Here is a 19,236-nt window from a genome sequence, read left to right on the forward strand (position 1 = left end):
GCTGAGCTGCATTCCACCTCTTTGTAGATTATACCAGTTGTATTTTTGGGAACCTTTTGGAAATTGTTTTCTTCTTAGAAACTCTGACAAGCAAATGGTTTTGAGAAAGCCTGTGTTCTCAATGAGCCTGGTAGAGTTTTGAACATGAACAAAGAGGCTGACCCAGCACTCTCAGCAGGGAGTGCTGAGATGATAAAAATGTAATCGGGGCCTTCTCTGGTACAAACCATCCTTCATTAGTGAATGCTAGATCTAAAAAGGTTTTCAAACAATTATTTCTGGAAATTCAAATGATTAGTTTGCTATTCTAAAAAGCCTAAACGGAAGTGACTATTTTTATTTAGGGCTGCCATTCATAAGTTACCTGCCCTTACAACAGCTTTGAAGCCATCAGTTGCTTTTTGTTTACAATGTGTCATATCCAGATCCATCCATATGCCATTATGCTATATATAATGTTTATGATGTTTAAATGATGATTTGTATTTTATACTTCTAGGATTTAATGTTTCTTAGAAAAGAGAAAATATATGCTTCGTATACCTACTGTATGCCAGGTATTATGTGCTCTCCAGTTATTGTCTTTAATCTTTACACATAGATAAAACCTATAAGAAAGGAATTATTTTCATTATACAGATAGGGAAAATGAGGCCATATAAGCTAAGTTAATTGGTGAAGACCACATGGCTAGAAAGTGGTAGAGTCTGCATTCAAACCAATGTCTTACAGTGTTTAAAACTTAGGGCTTTTCCATGTATTATGTAGCCTGAAGGTTTTGTTTGTGTTCAGACTGCTGGCTGAGATCTAAATGTAGATCTTAAATATGTGAACAGTGTAACAGATGATAGGAAAACATTTCCACTACTTAGTTAATGTCATTGAGAACCTCACGGAGATGGTCTGCTTTAGGATGCCTCCTTCTTTCTTAATCCTCTACATCCAAAGTAATTGACAAACCCTATTGAATTTCTTTACCTTTCTGTCCTCTTGTTACTAGTTTAGTTTAACTAGTAAACAATAGCAGCATTGTCTCATTTGACCTATCTGCTTGGCTTCTCACACTGCAGTGGGGCTCTCCACCTTTCAGTGGCTGTATTTTCCCTTCCTAGCAGGGACCTTAAAAGACCCTAGTGACCTGCTACACTCTTTAACTTCATTTCCCACTCTTCCCCTACATGCATCCTATAAACCTGTCATACTTTGTTGCTGTTTAGCCTTCCGGGAGCCTGCCATGCTCTTTCTTGCCTTCATCATTGGCCCATGCTGTTCCTGCTGCCTGAAGTGTCCTCCCTCATCCCACTTCACCTGACTGATTCTTACTCATTACATTTTCTGAACCTCTCTCCCTCAGATTAGATGGATTAGGCACGTTCCTCTGAGCTCCCTTAGGCCCTATGCATGCATGTGTCATAAAATACATCACACTCTGTTTGTTCACATGTGTATCCCCTTGAGTTTCTTATATATTAATACCTTAGCAAAATGCCTAGCATTTGGTAGGTGACTAAAATATTCTCTCAAAAACGTTCAGGCAATGAACAACTGGCTATAGGTCCTGGCTGTAGGTCTATAAAACAGGAATTATATCTCATGTTGTTGCTTTGGGTGTCTTTTAGCATCACAAGCCATTTTCAAGACTTCTGTGATTGTGTCCTGTGATCAGTGCACAATATGGCCTTGTGAGTGGGCTCGAAGCTATTCAAATGGAAAGAATAGAAACAATACCATCACTACCTGATACTTAAGAACCTTGTTATCTCTAGTCCCCAGTACTACTCTTTATCTTACTGATTTAAAGTGCTAATTCATGATGTATTTGCTATTTAACAAAGCCTTGCCAATTAGCACTGACCCTCAGGTAACATAAATTAGCTGAAAGGAGTGCTATAAACATTGCATGTCCCATTATAAGTAATGTTGAATATAATGAAGCATTTCAAGTTTTCTGACATTAACCAGGCTTAAGCATGGCTCAGATAGGGGACTGTGTATCCCATGTATCTCCCAGGTAACGTGGCACAGTGGGAAGTGTATGAGACAAAGATGGGTTCAAATCCTGGCACAACCACTTAGCTCTATAATTCCTAACTGGTTACTGGACTTTTCTGAGCTTCAATACTGTCATCTGAAAATTGGGATAAAAAGTTGATTCCTCATAATTCGGTTTTAAGGAATATCAAAAATCCATGTATAGGGTTAGAGAAATAGATGCTCTCAGTAAGTGGTCATTACTACTTTTAATATCCAGTGAATATGTTAAATCCTAGAAGGGGTTAGTCATAAAGTTCATCCGATAAGAAGTCTATACCGTAGACACAGTAATCACTTATATTATTGTTCTAGGCTTCATCCTGGCTTCTTTACATATATGATTTTTAACATATGTTAAAATCGAAGTGATAGAAAGTATGACCAAATAATTTCTATTATGTCTTCCATAATTCAGTAATACCTGCTGATTTGTGGTGGCACTTCCTGATCTCCTGGTCCTAGTAACACCTGAATTATTTTCACAGAAGAACGGCAATATCGCTGTGAGGACTGTGATCAGCTCTTTGAGTCCAAGGCTGAACTAGCAGATCACCAGAAGTTCCCGTGCAGTACCCCTCATTCAGCATTTTCAATGGTGGAAGAAGACTTTCAACAAAAACTCGAAAGTGAAAATGATCTCCGAGAGATACATGCAATCCAGGAGTGTAAGGAATGTGACCAAGTTTTTCCCGATTTGCAAAGGTTAGAAATGGCATGCTGCACTACAAAACATGTTTATTTACTCTGCAATAAAATGTCGTTATGCTGAATTTTCAGAATTTATGTAGATGGGAAATTTGGAACTGCAATGAGCTGGACAAGTGTGTTAGTAACATGTTCGGAAATCATTTTTCTTGGGAAATTCTCATCTGTGAAATATTTACAATGAAGTTGGAATTGGTTATTTTGATGCCAGATACAAAATAATGTTTATTTTTATTTAAGCAGTGTTATTGGCAACTGAAAGCTTAACACTGCAGTAAAATATGACTTAAAGGAAGAATCGAGACTGCCGGAACAACAGTGATACTAATTAAAGTAATTTTATGCCAAACAATAAAACTGCCTTTAGAAACATTTAGATGATTAAAAAAGAAAAGAAAAGATAAATCGCTTCTGGTACTGTTAATGAAAGATAGATGGTCTTTTGATAGATCAGTGTAACCCGTGGATTTAATTTCAACTATTTAAACTGCATAAATATAAAAGAATAAGAAAATCATGCTCAGTGAAGAAAAAGTTGAATTTCTTGAAAGGGAAAAGACGAACATTATCTCAATGAAAAAAATCTTTAATATTTATTTTTAGCACAATGAAAATCATATTTGAGTCATATGTAAACTTTTTATAGCCCTTTGAAATTAATTCAAGAACATTTTTTTATTTCTATTAAAGAAAACAGCAATCCTGGAGCCCACCCGCTGAAAACCAAACGGATAATTATACGACAAAATGGTTTCTCAGATCGGGGATGTATATAACCAGCTAATAGGTTTTTTGTTTGTTTCTACCTAATGGTTTTTGCCTTGGTCCACAAACAGTTTTAATAATTGTATTCATTCTTTTACTTTTAAGTGCAGAAACGGTCCTTGGAACCCATAATCAGAATTTCAAGTGAACATAACATCATTGTATTTAAATGAGTATGGTGGTATATTAATTGGACTTATTCAAGAGTATGAGTTACTCACAGTTTATCTTGGACACTCCACCTATTTCAGTTTTCCATTTTGTGTCTTTTCTTTCCTTATTGCCTTACCTTCTTCTCTCTCCTATTTACCTCTGTGGATTGCCCTGCATCCTCTTCTCTGGGGAGGCCTCTAATAGGAAAGGATTTCATATAACAGTCATTCATTTCAATGTACAAATGACTAAAAAGGCATCAAGTATAATTCATTTCTTGCAGAGCTTGAGTCAAAAGAATGAAACTCTAGCTTTAAAAATTCAGGCCTAATTTAGCTATTAGAGAGAAAACGTTTGGGGGAATAAGAGAACTTTGCCAGTACCCTTTAAATTCATCTTTATTGCTTTACATAAACTCATATAGAGAGTGAATGTGTTGTCTATGTTTGGTAAAACATGTTTTTGTAATTAAAAAAAAAAAGTGTCACAGTATGTCTTTTCAATATAATTGTGTCCAAATTAAAAAATAAACTAAAAATAATAAATTCTAATGGGTTAAATAAGTATTTATATTGTAAAGCACTATCTCTGATGTTCAGGATTAAGTATATTTCCTTCAATTCTGTTATCAAAAATAAAGGACAGTATTGTAAAACAAAAATTGACAGACTAAACACTAAAATGTAATTCTTACTTCCTACTAGAAGTGTATAGCAGCACTTGTGAGGTGCAGAAAGCTTCTTATTCTGACTAGCTGTAAGATTAAGCCTGAGTCAACTCTACTTAATGCCAAAACCGACTGTTGGTTTAGTTCCTTCAGCCAAACATTTAGTGGAAGACAATAAGGAAACCTAACTATCTGGCATTGGATGAACCCTTGAAATTTGCTTTTTGGTGGCTCAGTCAGATGAATGGATATAGCATGTCACTATAAAACCTGATGTTGAGCATCCAAATGGTTATATAATTTAGCTATGTGCAGAACCTACATTCTCAGAATAGTTTCCACTTTATTGAATTCTATATTGTGACTTTATACTTCAAACAAATGAAAAATTCTTTCTTGACATGATATACTTTATTCTGTTCTGTATCTTTTATGTAAAATGTTGAGAAAAGAACACTCCTCTTGACGAATAAAAGGGCAAAAAAAAAAAAAAACACACAGAAGTTGATACACAAAAGATAGAAAGAACCCGGAAGACTAAGCAAAGCTTTATAAATTGGGATAAAATTCTATAAAAAGTGAATTCTCAGTAATGACTGACTGGATTTCTTCTGTGTTTATGAAAACAATGTACGTTTGTTTTTGTGAGAACCGGTCACCTTTAATTCTTTTTGTCACTGATTATTTGATAACTAATAATTCCATGGAACAACGTGGATTTTATGCTAGATAAGAAGCAAAGAAAAATTCTCGTTGCTTTGCTATCTTGTTTCCCCTCTATCAGCCAATTAGTGTTCTCTTAAAGCTATATCATACCCTTAGAGTTAGACGACAGGAATATGACTCAGTGTATAGGCCAATTTTTTACCACTGAATTTCAGAGCTTATGATTTGACATACATATCGAAATATAATATATGTTATAAAATGGCATGCCTTCATGGGTTGTTAAGGATGACAGTCTCGCAATCTGTACAGTGATATTGGAAAACGCCCCTAAATCAGTTCAGTGTTACCTGCAGTTGATATCTCGCTCTTAACTCTCTTATTAACCTTTCAACTTGTGTAACTAACAGAGGATTACATTGTGTAGATAAAGATAGGGCCTTTCTTGTAACTCCACGCACCTGTACTCTCTTGGTACCTTTTGTTCGCAGAGATATCGCCAGTTGTCCTCAAATAGAATAGCATTAACAACTCGACTGACTCATGGGGCAGGAAAAATAAGTTCATGTGCCAATGTGAATAGAATTGTAGGGAGGAAGCTGAGGAAGAGAAAAAATATGGGAAAGGTATTTCTAATTTATCACGATATGGGAAAGGGCATTTCATTTTTTCACACACTCCCGTGCACGTATTCTATGCAAACGCTGGTTAATATATTCTGGGTGCACAGAGGTCTTACTTGATATTCAAATTTAGAGTGTTCATCTTACAGAGAAATAAAATATGGAAGAGAAAGAGTGCTTGCATGCTTGGTAGATTTTTTTAAAGTAACTTTTTATTATGAAAATTTCAAATATACACAAAACTAGAGAGGACTGTGTAATAAACCACCATATACTCAGCTTCAATAATTATCAGACAAGGCCAATCTTATCTTAGCTATATGCATTTTGGATTGTTTGAAACAAATCCTGGACGTATATCATTTTATTCATAAATAGTTCATTATGTATCTGTAGAAAGTAAGGACTCTTTAAAACATAAGTTTGACACATACCTTAAGAATAATATTTCCTTAATTTTATTAAATATTTGGCCAGTGTTCATATCTCCCCAATATTTCATAATTTTCGGAGTGTTTGCTTGGATTAAGATCAAAATAAGGTCCATCACTGAAGTAGGTTGACAAATCTCATACTTCTTTCAATTTATAAGTTCCCTCAAAGTCAGTAAGTTTGTTTCTCTTTCACGCTCATCCTCTCTCTCATTTATTCTTTCTCTGTCTGTCTCTCTCTCATAATTTATTTATAGAAGAAATTGAGTTGCTTTTCCTGTAGCATTTCCTCCAGTCTGAATTCTGCTGATTATATCCCCTTGGTGTTGTTTAACATCTTTCTCCAGCCTCTATTTCCTGTAAACTCAAAGTTATATCCCAAGCCTTGATCACATTTAGGTTCAAAGTTTTGTAAAGAATACCTCATTGATGGTATTATTTATTTCCATCAAGAGGCACATAATGGATTAAGTCTACTTCATTAAGTCTTCAGGGGCTGCAAAATGAACGTATTCTACTTCTATCATCCTTTCATTATTTATTATCTGGATTAATTCCATGCAGAGAAAATTTTCCTCATTGTTTATTTACTCACCCAGAGGTACAGTTTATATAGGAGGGGCAGGTCATGTGGATGAGTTTTTTCTTTTATTTACTAGTTTTCAGAATAACAATTTGGCTTCTCAGCATCTTTCAAGGGTGACCAGTGAGGTTCTCTTCGTGTACTTTTGAATATTGTTATTGTCAAAAGATGAGATTATTATTTTTACTGATACTTAAATTTCCCCATCTTTGGTTCATGGGTCTCTCTTCAAGTTGGTACCCCAATTCTTTTGACATGATCGATAGCTTTCTTGCTTTTTGCCATAACAAGATATTCCAGGCATATCTTATATATTTTCTTGTTCAAATCTGAAACAGGCTATTTCTCCAAGAAGCTCTGGTTACTTTATGTGGAGTTAGTATCCTAGTATGTGTGTGTGTGTGTGTGTGTGTGTGTGTGTGTGTGTGTGTGTTTAATTAATAAAAACATTTCAAACACCTTCTGAATATCACAGTAATCCATTATCTATAATATTTGGTTTTGATTATATTCATGCAGATTTCACATACCATTTTTAGAAAAGGGAAGGAAATATTTGAGAAGGAAAAGTATTCTAAGCTTTAAAATGGAGAAATTATGCTTGTGACAAACTTCTAACAATTTTTTTGAGGAGCTTTAAAGAGTGCATCCACTTAAAATATTCTATACTCCCTTTCTCCCCTATTTCACAGGTTATATATATATATATATTTTTTTTTCTATATATGAAAATATTTCTATCTCTATCTACTTCTGTATCTATACACATACATATCCATCTGTCAGTCCATCTGCCTGTCCATTCATCCATCCCAGGGTTATATAGAGAAGTTGTTTGTTGAATAGTTAGCTTATAGTTCACTTTAAGTGAATAGGTAGCTTAGAGTTTACTCATCTGGTGACATAGGTAAAAACGAAACACTTCTTTGAATCTAGAGTTTGTGTACATTAGATAGACTACCTGCTTGAATGTTATCAAGCATTTTCTCAACATTTTCTGTTTGTGTGTTTGTTATTGACTTAGATATTAGCAATATGTGTTACTCTTAGTATTATGTAGTGAATCCAAAACTGGACAAATAGCTAGTTGTTTATCATGCCCCCAAACTGGCAGTTGATCCCTGCTAACAGTATCAGATTTACTTTTTAACAACAGGAGTACTTCTCTGCATTAGTGAGAGACACAATCTAGAAACATAAAATGTACTTTTGTCTGTTGCAAGCCTGTTTCTTCTCTTTCTTCCTCCTCACCTCAACAACTTTCTCTTTTTATTTCTTAAATTGCCAGTTAGATTAGTAATAAAATGACATTCTGTTTATGAATGTGTTCTTTGTCACCATGTCTTATTAGATTAATTGTTCTCTTAACAGCCTGGAGAAACACATGTTGTCACATACTGAAGAGAGGGAATACAAGTGCGATCAGTGTCCCAAGGCATTTAACTGGAAGTCCAACTTAATTCGCCACCAGATGTCACATGACAGTGGAAAGCACTATGAATGTGAAAATTGTGCCAAGGTACAGTGAATTTGTAGACTACTTGGCCTCTCCGTCATCCTGCTCTCTCTTAATCTATCATTTGCTACGATATATAAAAACAAGCTTTGAGAGGGGAAACTATAAATATCTTGAGAAAAGTAGACTAAGTGTTGTATGCTAAAAGGCATTAGTGCAGTGAATAAAAACACTTAGTGGGTATCCTTTTATTTTTGTAAGGGAGGAAGTGAGGCTTAATGGTGAGTTCCAGAACTAGGTGTCAGACATCCTTGGTAAATTCCTGGTTCCGCTACTGGCTTGCCAGCATAGAGTTGTTTTATAGCCTTATGGAGAATGAAAATTTTATCCAATGCATGTTACTGATTTCTTTTAATAGCAGTTTGTGAGGAAGTCACATAAAGTTTCTGAATGCCTATTCGGAAAGAATGGGAGACTCCTACATGTGCAGATTTTTCCACCCAAGTCCTCAACATAAATCATGATTTAATTCCAATTAAAAGTATAGTCCCTTAGTGACCAGTGCAAAACAACATAAGGTTGAAATGAATGCACTTCACCTTGACCATTACAGAAACAATAATTCATGTTATTTAATTTTCATATGTCTCAATTAACTTAAAGATGTCCTGGTGTCATGAAAGTTGATTTCAATTTCCAAAACTTTTCATAGCATTTGAATGTCTTTTCAAATGCCAGTAGAAATTGTGACCTTTGAAATTATCTTTAGAGTTGTTTTGTTTCCAGATGTACGGGTGGCTTTTCTTCCTTCCTTCCTTCCTTCCTTCCTTCCTTCCTTCCCTTCCTTCCTCTTCCTTCCTTTCCTTCCTTTCCTTCTTCCCTTCCTTCTTTCCATCTATTCTTTTTTAGTAAAGTGTCCAAAAATGATTTTAGCTTAATGGTAACTTACTGAAGCACAGTGTTAGAAATTAACCTGTAGGGGAACTCCTTGAATAGATTTGAGATACTTTAGTGAAAATCTCCCCAATTTTACACATAGTGTATTCTTCAAAGGATGGAAATAGCTCACCAGTTTTAATCATGTCATGGCCAGCATTTTATTATTCAACGGCAATCACTCTAAATAGGATCAAAAAGGCTTTGAATAGGGTTTAATAATATCATTAACTATTTTGTTCAGCTGATACCCATGGACACTTTGTGCTGTGGATATAGAGCCAAAAGATTTACAGTCCTTACCCTCCAGGGGCTCGCACTTTGGAAATATGACTTCCTTTTGGTCTTTGGGGAAGACAGATAATCAAAAACAAAACATGAAAACAAAATTCCTTGTTGAGTCATTCCTGGTCTTCTTTATTGTGGCCTTGAATTAAGTTTCTTGATTAATCAGTACTCATTTCCTAGCAGGTTTTCACGGACCCTAGCAACCTTCAGCGGCACATTCGCTCTCAGCACGTTGGTGCCCGGGCCCACGCATGCCCGGAGTGTGGCAAAACGTTTGCCACTTCGTCGGGCCTCAAACAACACAAGCACATCCACAGCAGTGTGAAGCCCTTTATCTGTAAGTTTTTAAAACTCCAGCCCTCCTTCCTGCATCTGTCTCTCATCCAAAAGGCACTGTGACCAGGAGAGTGGCCCCACATAGCCATTAGAGGGGTCCCTGCATTAGCTATTTATGGTCCCATCCAGTAGGGCTATTTTCTAGTACCAGAAATCTTTTATAACCAGATCCATGGTATTTTGTCTATAATCCCTGGGGTGTTTTCTTTTAGATGGAATCAGTAACAGGTAGAGGAAAGAGAAGTCGTTAAATAATGAAAGGGAGGCCTCCCCAGGTTGTAGGATTTAATAGAGACAACCAGATTTGTCTCGCACTGAACACGTTCATGGCTTTGTAAAACAGCAAATAGCAGATACCACTAACCAAGATGAAGTGATAAAAACCTGTTCTGGATCAGAAAGAGCCGGAAGAACCCCACCTGGCAAGTAGGCTTATGACTGTGTGCGTGAGTGTGTGTGTGGGGAGAGAGAAAGAGGAATAAAGTGTCCTTTAATCTATCCGTTGTTGCCGATCGCCGGCTGAGGATCAGCAGTTCTCAGTTACTTGAAAAGCAGAGCATTTTCACTTTGATGCTGGACACGCTGCTTCTGTAACTCACGGCACTAAAGCAAATTTACTGGCAGTGTGTTTGTGTGTTCTCAGGGGACATCCAATCTGACCACCTACTTAGAACATCTCTGTACAGAGCACTTTAGTAACACATTTCAAATAAAGTAAAACAAAACCCTCATTTGCTTCTTCTTCTGTCCTCCCAGTCCTGTCCTCTATTCTGTGCTAAAATATTTCATAGGAGAATCCATTGTTGTTATTCTGTCTGGGCGATGACTCTGGACTTTTGATCCATTGCTCGGCTGGGCATATAAACTCAGTGACTCACCGAGCTGGACTACAAACTTCAAGACTGATTTTGGATCCAGATAAGGAAAGAACCGGTTGAAGCATACTCAGTAGTTGGCAAGACCTCTGACTTGGGAACTCTTGCAAACCAGTCGTTCTGACAAATACTTGATGGTTTGTAGTAGGTATATGAGACATTACTACGGGACCTAATGGAAAAAAAACTAATTTTCAGCGCCAACACGGAGATGCCAGAGACTAGCCCTCCTCCTTTTTGCCTCACCACAGCCCTCTTCTCTTTTGTGCTTCCAAGCACCGAGAGAGCTTTCCTTTTCCTTTCTAGCTTACACTAGGGTCTTGTGCTCACACATCCTTCTGTTCCCTGGGTGGAGTAAAGAGGATAGCAGATAGTTAAAAGGGTGCTCTAGCCTCCCTTGGGAAAGCTCTGGAGAAAGTCAAGAAATAAAGTATACAATAGACATCTTAGACTTCTTGTCTCAAAATAGCATTCCTAACTCTAGTTTGTAATATCCTCCAAATGTACTTAGAAGTGCTACAGGCATAAGTAATTCATTTATTTCTGATTTTTTTCAGAAATATATTTTAATAAATGTGTTACATTTTGGTGGAAAAAAAAGAGTGGAATAGACTACAATGAATTAGGAACACCCATTTAATGCCTTCTCTGTAATTTAAAATAAAAGTTGGAGAATATAGATTCTATCGTCTAAGATTCTGGGATTTGGAATTTTAATTGTACTGAAGTCAAGTGTTTCACTTTAAAGTGCCATGGACTGTCCCTTTCCAATCAGATTGCACAAACTATTTCTCATGAATGTATTTTCAGTAATTATTGGTAAATTTAAATAGCAGATGGCATTCTTCAAATATAAATCTGACAGAGAACCATGGGGTAATTACAAATAATAGCCATGTAATTTCAGAACAAAAGAGGAGTTGGTATGGAGACTTTGGAGTGGAGGAGGTTCACCTAGAGTTGATATCTGTTTCTCACCAGAAGGCCACACACCACGATTTACCCCCACTGGTGTGTTTATGGCAACTGTCTCTTATTACAGTGTACCGCCAAGCTTGAGCCTAAAGTCACCAGCACGAAGGTAATTACTCACTGCCTTTACAGAAACCTCCAGCCTTTCCAAATAGAAACCACATGCTCTAATAAGCTGAATATATTCAAAATACCTCTTAATTTGTTTAATAAGTAAAAAAATGCAACGTTAACTGCTGCCTAATTCCTTATTACTGAGAAAATTACAGTAGAGTATAGACTTCAACATTAATTCGGCCGTTTACCTGGAGGCCTGGTGGTTTGTGGTGGGCCAGGCGAGGCCTTCAAGTGAGAAAAACAAAGCCTCTGACTAAGGAAACATCCCAGATTCTATGTTCGTGAAATCTGACACAGATACCACTTATCCATGTAACAGAGGGTACAACCAGGACAAGTCAAATGCACTTTCTGCTATTCCGATATAGAGAAGCTCTTGGTTTTCTTAAATCCATCCAGCTGTAAGAAAGAAGTATAGAGGGCAACGTTTTCTTGCCAAAAGTTACAAACTCTTCAAAAACTTAAACCTTGCTTGAATACCCATCAAGACATTTTCTTAATGCTGTTTAATGCCCAGAGGGAGGTGTCACTTTCTTAATGAGTGCACTTTTATAATTCCAACATTTTATTTACTATTTCTCGTTATTGCTCATAGCTGAATTAGTGTAACTAGTGAAAGTCTCATGTTTCTACCCTCTACATCATATGGTTTTAATTAGTATCAAAGAATTTATAGTATATTGTGTATTGTATATGATTAACTAGTATATACTTTTAAAGCAGACTCTGGTCAATATATTCCAGTTGAATGATTTGAAAAGAAACCACTCACATATTCTTTTCCTGTTAAAACGCATGTTATAGCCACTACAGTGTTATGAATCATCCCACAACTGAAAGCTCCTTTAATGTTACTAGGCACACTAATGTATGTAGTAATGCATTTTAATCGTTAGTAGTAAAATAAATAAATATGGAATAATAGATATGGAATCATTTGGTCCTTCCTTTTTGGTAGTATATGGGATAATCCAAGTTCTGGGTGAGTTTTGCATGACTAAAAATCTTATAAAATCTCTTTTGAATGAGTTTTCTTTTTTTTAATTATTATTGCTTTGACTCGGGAGCTCAGCCATTCTCTGCTTAAAAGCCGTCGTCACATGAAAGCAATAAATGTTGTATTTTGTCTTCATTGAATTTCTTATATAAATTTATTTCAACAATTACCAAAGGTGTATCATGTTTCTGTATGTATTAAACGTGCATAGGAACATTAAATTAAGCGCACACATAAAGTGGGCTCGTTGTTACAAAAGTAAAATAAAAAATGTGATGCTTAAGAAACAGATCCTATAATCCTGCTGGACTGTGAAGTGAGTGGGATTCGTACCTAGCAAAAGAGTTCTTAAGGGCTATATAGTTTGGCCTTAAAATATATTTAGATCTGTTTGCACATACGCGCAGAGGAAGATGTTCTACTTTTTTGGCAATTCTCGGTGAAGAGAGTTATTTCCCAGCCGCACCCACTGCTGTCTGTGTTCCTTCTGGATTAGAGCGTGCACAGCACTCTCCCCTGCTTTACCATAGTTGGCTATAGAAGTCGAGCCCTGAGATAACTGGCGAAGATATGACAACAAGTGGACATGTTTCCCAAGGACGGGGGTTTCATAAACGCAGGAAGGTTAACACAACCACTGGTGTGAGGGGAAGTCAGAGGACGTGATCATAGTTCATGGGAACCAGCAATGCAGGATGGGCTACATTCAATTTAGTTTCCTTTGCAGGCTTAAAATAGAGCCATTGTAAATTATGTCAGTCTTTCTCAAATCATGAAAATGATTGTTAAAAATGTCTCAGAATACACAATGTGCATTGTTGTATGGCTTTGATGTGTGAATGATGAGAGCATATGATATAATACAAATTAAATAATGGTAGAACAGTTGCAGGCTTTTTCCCCACAGGGAGAGGGAATCAAGGTGAAATTTCTGGCCGAGCGAAAGGCTGTTTTATTTTGTTCCGGTGCTTACAACATAGAATTTTTAAAGTGGTCTAAAATTTTAAAGGGGTTCCTGTTATGTTTCATGTTTGGACATCTTAAGACTTTAATTTTAAAGGTTTTGTTAGTGTAGCAGTTGGGTGGGAAATCAATGCATGCTGGAATGTGATTTTTTCATAAATATTTAAAGACAAAAATATGATGCTAAATATTATTCAGTGGGAATGATAAAATATTTGTGCTGCCTCAAGACATTTGTCAGGTTGGATGCCTTGCTTTGGAATCTAGTGAAATGGGGTTTTCTGTGTTTGGAGCACCCAGATTGATGCCTCCAACATCTTTTCCTGGCTTCCTAATTGAAATTTTGGGTAAACCAATTGTGATACTTGCTAAATTCAGAAGCAATTGCCATAAAGCCTGAGATTCTTTTTTGTTGTTTGCACACAGGTGAGGTCTGCCATAAATCCTATACTCAGTTTTCAAACCTTTGTCGTCATAAGCGCATGCATGCTGATTGCAGAACCCAAATCAAGTGCAAAGACTGTGGACAAATGTTCAGCACTACGTCTTCCTTAAATAAACACAGGAGGTTTTGTGAGGGCAAGAACCATTTTGCGGCAGGTGGATTTTTTGGCCAAGGCATTTCACTTCCTGGAACCCCAGCTATGGATAAAACGTCCATGGTTAATATGAGTCATGCCAACCCGGGCCTTGCTGACTATTTTGGTGCCAATAGGCATCCTGCTGGTCTTACCTTTCCAACAGCTCCTGGATTTTCTTTTAGCTTCCCTGGTCTGTTTCCTTCCGGCTTGTACCATAGGCCTCCTTTGATACCTGCTAGTTCTCCTGTTAAAGGACTATCAAGTACTGAACAGACAAACAAAAGTCAAAGTCCCCTCATGACACATCCTCAGATACTGCCAGCTACACAAGATATTTTGAAGGCACTATCTAAACACCCACCTGTAGGGGACAATAAGCCAGTGGAGCTCCAGCCCGAGAGGTCCTCTGAAGAGAGGCCCCTTGAGAAAATCAGTGACCAGTCAGAGAGTAGTGACCTTGATGATGTCAGTACGCCAAGTGGCAGTGACCTGGAAACAACCTCGGGCTCTGATCTGGAAAGTGACATTGAAAGTGATAAAGAAAAATTTAAAGAAAATGGTAAAATGTTCAAAGACAAAGTAAGCCCTCTTCAGAATCTGGCTTCAATACATAATAAGAAAGAATACAGCAATCATTCCATTTTCTCACCATCTTTAGAGGAGCAAACTGCGGTGTCAGGAGCTGTGAATGATTCTATAAAGGCTATTGCTTCTATTGCTGAAAAATACTTTGGTTCAACAGGACTGGTGGGGCTGCAAGACAAAAAAGTTGGAGCTTTACCTTACCCTTCCATGTTTCCCCTCCCGTTTTTTCCAGCATTCTCTCAATCAATGTACCCATTTCCTGATAGAGACTTGAGGTCGTTACCTTTGAAAATGGAACCCCAATCACCAAGTGAAGTAAAGAAACTGCAGAAGGGAAGCTCTGAGTCTCCCTTTGATCTCACCACTAAGCGAAAGGATGAGAAACCCTTGACTCCAGTACCCTCCAAGCCTCCAGCCACGCCTGCCACAAGTCAAGACCAGCCCCTGGATCTAAGTATGGGCAGTAGGAGTAGAGCCAGTGGGACAAAGCTTACTGAGCCTCGAAAAAACCACGTGTTTGGGGAAAAGAAAGGAAGCAACCTTGAACCAAGACCGGCATCAGATGGTTCCTTGCAGCATGCTAGACCCACTCCTTTCTTTATGGACCCTATTTACAGGTAAGGGTAGATGGGAGATGATTAAATGTGGATATGTGTATGAAAGGTAGTGTTCACACTATAAAGTTACAGCTTTTAACAAACCATTTTAATTATTATAAAACAAAGGGTAAAGTTGTTTGATCTAGTAAATTCATTTTTTATTCAGAAAGTTGACTCATTAATTTTGAACTTATTTTTGGATGACTCTGAATTTGGGGTTTTGGACTAGGCCCACAGAGTTCTTTCCCTTGACAATAAATTTATTTTTAAACACTTTTTTTTTTAAATGGAAAATATGGGAAAGCCATATTTAAAGCAAGTTGTCAAGTGGCAAAAGAATGAGGCTTCTGAAGGATTAATGCAAATATGTGTGGGTACTTAAATGGGTCAGCTTTTTTGGAATGAGATGGGGCATAGAGCAGCAAGAGTTTACTCTTTGTTAACCTACCAACACATCTTTAATAAGTACTTTCTAAATAAATCTGTTAGGACCCCAAAGGAAATGAAATATTAATCACAAAAGTGTTTTGTGTATAATGTGAATGGTCGGCTTAAAAATCATGTCCCTGTTTAATGCCAGTTTCCTTTGATGCATCCAAAAATTCTTTAGGGGGGTCCATACATACTTAATAAAAAACCTGTTAGGCAGCATACTGCAACACTCACTTGACTGTTCAGGATTATTTAGTTTTTAAATACTAGGGTTTTTTTTTTAAAAAAGTATGAATAATAATAATTATACTTATTATATATTTGAAATATTACTAAGCATTTTCACATTTACTTTCTCATTCAAATCTTGAACATCATCAAGAGTTAATGGAAGACGTAGATAATTTTTTATTGGACTTATTTAAGATGCAAGTGTTTTACTTATTTTTGCCTAATTCTCTTTTATGAAGAACTGATTTTGTGCTATTCTTTTGTTCAACAATATTTATTGAGTTCCTATTGCTTAATAGGTACTAGAGGGGCAAACCTTTTTGTACTTAAAATTCTTTTTCTACTTATATTATCTACAACACATTGACCGAGAAACATTGCCAATATGTTAAGGAATATTCACCCTTGAATATGACAAGGGGAATTAAAAAAGAACAATCAAAAGTATCTCAGAGCCATTAGTACCACGCTTGGAGACTTTCTTTTTTTTTCAATTATTACATATTAATTCCTGTGGCAGTCCCATTACTAAAGAAGGGAGAAAAAGGCAAAACATCATCCATGTATTGTATGTAGATTATATGTTGCACATTGTCAGTAGAGTTATATTCAACTCAGTGATATGTCTCAGTCCTTTGTGAAGATCATTTCTCAGAGTTTCTTTCTTAGACACTCCCAAATGCCAATAGCCTTCTGATTCCTCCAAATACCCATTGCATTCTTTCTTCTTCACCACTTCCTAATCTTCCTCTTATTTATTCTAATCTCAGTCTTCTTGGTATTTCAGTCTCAATTAAGACCCTAGTTCATTTGACCAAACTCATGAATGACCTAAACCCCAGTTGTAGTGTAAGACCTAGGTTGAAATCTCATCTTTCCCATGTCTTAACATTTTTTTTCTATCCATAAAATGGATATAAGAGCACCCATTTCAATAAGTGAAATAGTATATGCAAAACATAGCATATATAAAATTTCAAGAGTGGTAGCTATTTTTAATTTATTTTTATTCTATTTTAAAAGTGTACTTATTCAACAGTTTTCAATAGGAAATAAAATGACAAACATTTCTAAAGCAGAAGGGATATATAGATAAGTTTTATACATCTCTCCCTATCTTTGAAAGGTTTCTTTTTTCCTTCTCACCGCCCCCATTTCACCTGTCCTGTTCATCTGCAGTGGCATTCAAAAGAAGATACTTATACTTCAAAGAGTGGCTAGCTAGCAGGATGTACGGTAATGCTTATAAACCCTCCTGCTGTTTTCAGCACATGTGGAAGAAATATAATAAATATTTTGGGGAGCACCTTCTTGGTAGAAAATGACTTAAATTTTCAAAACGAACTCTGTTCTTATGATTTCAAAATCACCAAACGTTGTCTACGTTTGAAGTGGAAAGTTACAAATTTGTCACCAATGCCTCTGATTTCATGACTCTTCATTTTTTATATTTCCTCATTATAATAGTCATTCAATAGAATTTTTCCATTGTAAATAGGACCTTCTTTCATTGAGCGCCCAGAAATGCAATGAATATTCTTCAAGAACTAAACAGATGTCTTTATATTTTTATTAGTATGCTTCCCAGAAACCTACCATTTGCTTTATTGTTAGCTGTTTTAAATGTCAGTGATTATGTAGTAATTGATATATGAGACTGATTCATCTCCAAAATCTAATTTTAACCTTTCAGAGTAGAAAAAAGAAAACTAACTGACCCACTTGAAGCTTTAAAAGAGAAATACTTGAGACCTTCTCCAGGATTCTTATTTCACCCACAAGTAAGTATTTTGAATTTGAGACCTCAAGCTTGTAAACTAACTTGTTGATCCTGAAAAGCAGGTGCAATGAAATGAAAGAAATCTTGAGAACATTGGGATTTCCTATGACGCTGGTGTGGAAGAACACAGGAAATTCTAGTAGAATTAAACCCAAACTCTTTAAAGTAAAAGTAATTAATATATGTATAAAAATAACATGATTTTGGTATTCAGTTATTGTCTGCTATTAACTGCTTATTGAGCCAAAGTGTATCTTGGAGTAAGCAAAATTCGGGTAAGAAAATGCATATTGAAGTTGTCTTTTGTGCTTAAAAATTACTAATAGTAAGAAATGGATCACACTGTGACTTGTCCTAAACTCATGAAGGTTTTTCATGTTCTTTTAGTGCTTAGATAAAAACAGGAAATGAGTCTACCTGACAAGCTGTTACCATAGAGGGTGAAGGAATTTATCTAGAGACCACACCGGCCATTCCAGCAAAATTCTATAATTGCACAGGAATTCACCACAATACACTGAGCTATTTACTGAGTGAAGTTGTGTCCGTTTATCAAAATATATACAGATTCTCACTGCAAGGAAAATACAAAGCAATGTTATCGAATTGCTTTATGTCCCTACATATTTGGTCATTTCAAAAAATTGGTTTACATACCAATCAAAATGTGGAGAATTATATCAAAAGAACAAATATGTAAACATCTTGAATTCTTCATTGATATTTTATTTATTTATTTATTTATAGTTAAAAGATACAAGCTCTGGTCTTTATAGAGAGTAAACAAAAGTTTTATGAAGATACTTGAAAGCAGTAAACTAATTTGTTCTGTTTTAGTATATTCAAACCAACAATTATGCTCCTCTAATAAAATTGGTGGAATTTTATGCAAGCTGTTTTATAGAAAGTTAGGAGTTAGTTCAATTCTATCATCTTGGAATGACTCTTCCTCTTGCTACCCCTCCCTGCCTCTCTTTTACCTCTTCTTTACTTTTTCAAGTACCTTCCCAAAGTCCTGAATGACAGAGTATGAGAGCTGAAATACCATCTTCTGGTATTTCAAATCTAGAAAATATATGATTTAGTATTAAAAGGGTTAGAAATATTCCCATTAATATTCATTTTCATAGGAAGGCTAAGGAAAAATATTATTTACATAATTACTTTATAGAAAAGAAACAAGTTCTAAAATAATAAATGTTTATCAGGTACTTATATTTTATAGTTAGGCCTTATGGATTAATAAATGTAAACATAATATGCATTTTGTGTCAAATATTACACAAAAAAAGTGTATCTCTCTTGATAACTTTCTTCCTAATTATAACTATTTATAAGGATATTATAGTTATATACGTTTAATTACAATAATCTATTTTTTAATATTCTAATTATCCTTAAAAATCTAGTAATTAATCACTTCAAAATTAAGTACTATGGTATTACGGAGGAAAAAAAAAA

General features: G+C 35.8%; 1 protein-coding gene across 10 annotated transcripts in view; it reads left to right on the forward strand.

Moving 5' to 3' along the window:
• The window catches only part of MECOM (MDS1 and EVI1 complex locus), a 271,693-nt gene that overhangs the window by 226,380 nt on the left and 26,077 nt on the right, over positions 1 to 19,236 (forward strand). For 6 of the 10 annotated variants that reach the window (XM_039857827.1, XM_039857823.1, XM_039857825.1 and 3 more), the window contains exons 4-8: positions 2,520 to 2,736; positions 7,999 to 8,146; positions 9,488 to 9,644; positions 13,994 to 15,350; positions 17,689 to 17,776. In XM_039857827.1, coding sequence (XP_039713761.1) covers positions 2,520 to 2,736; positions 7,999 to 8,146; positions 9,488 to 9,644; positions 13,994 to 15,350; positions 17,689 to 17,776 — 1,967 coding nt within the window. The remainder of the gene's footprint in view (positions 1 to 2,519; positions 2,737 to 7,998; positions 8,147 to 9,487; positions 9,645 to 13,993; positions 15,351 to 17,688; positions 17,777 to 19,236) is intronic. The other 4 variants (XM_039857824.1, XM_039857826.1, XM_039857829.1 and 1 more) reach the window with 2 other exon arrangements.

The sequence above is a fragment of the Pteropus medius genome, unplaced genomic scaffold (assembly GCF_902729225.1).
Source record: "Pteropus medius unplaced genomic scaffold, Ma_sr-lr_union100, whole genome shotgun sequence".
Classification (NCBI taxonomy): domain Eukaryota; kingdom Metazoa; phylum Chordata; class Mammalia; order Chiroptera; family Pteropodidae; genus Pteropus; species Pteropus medius.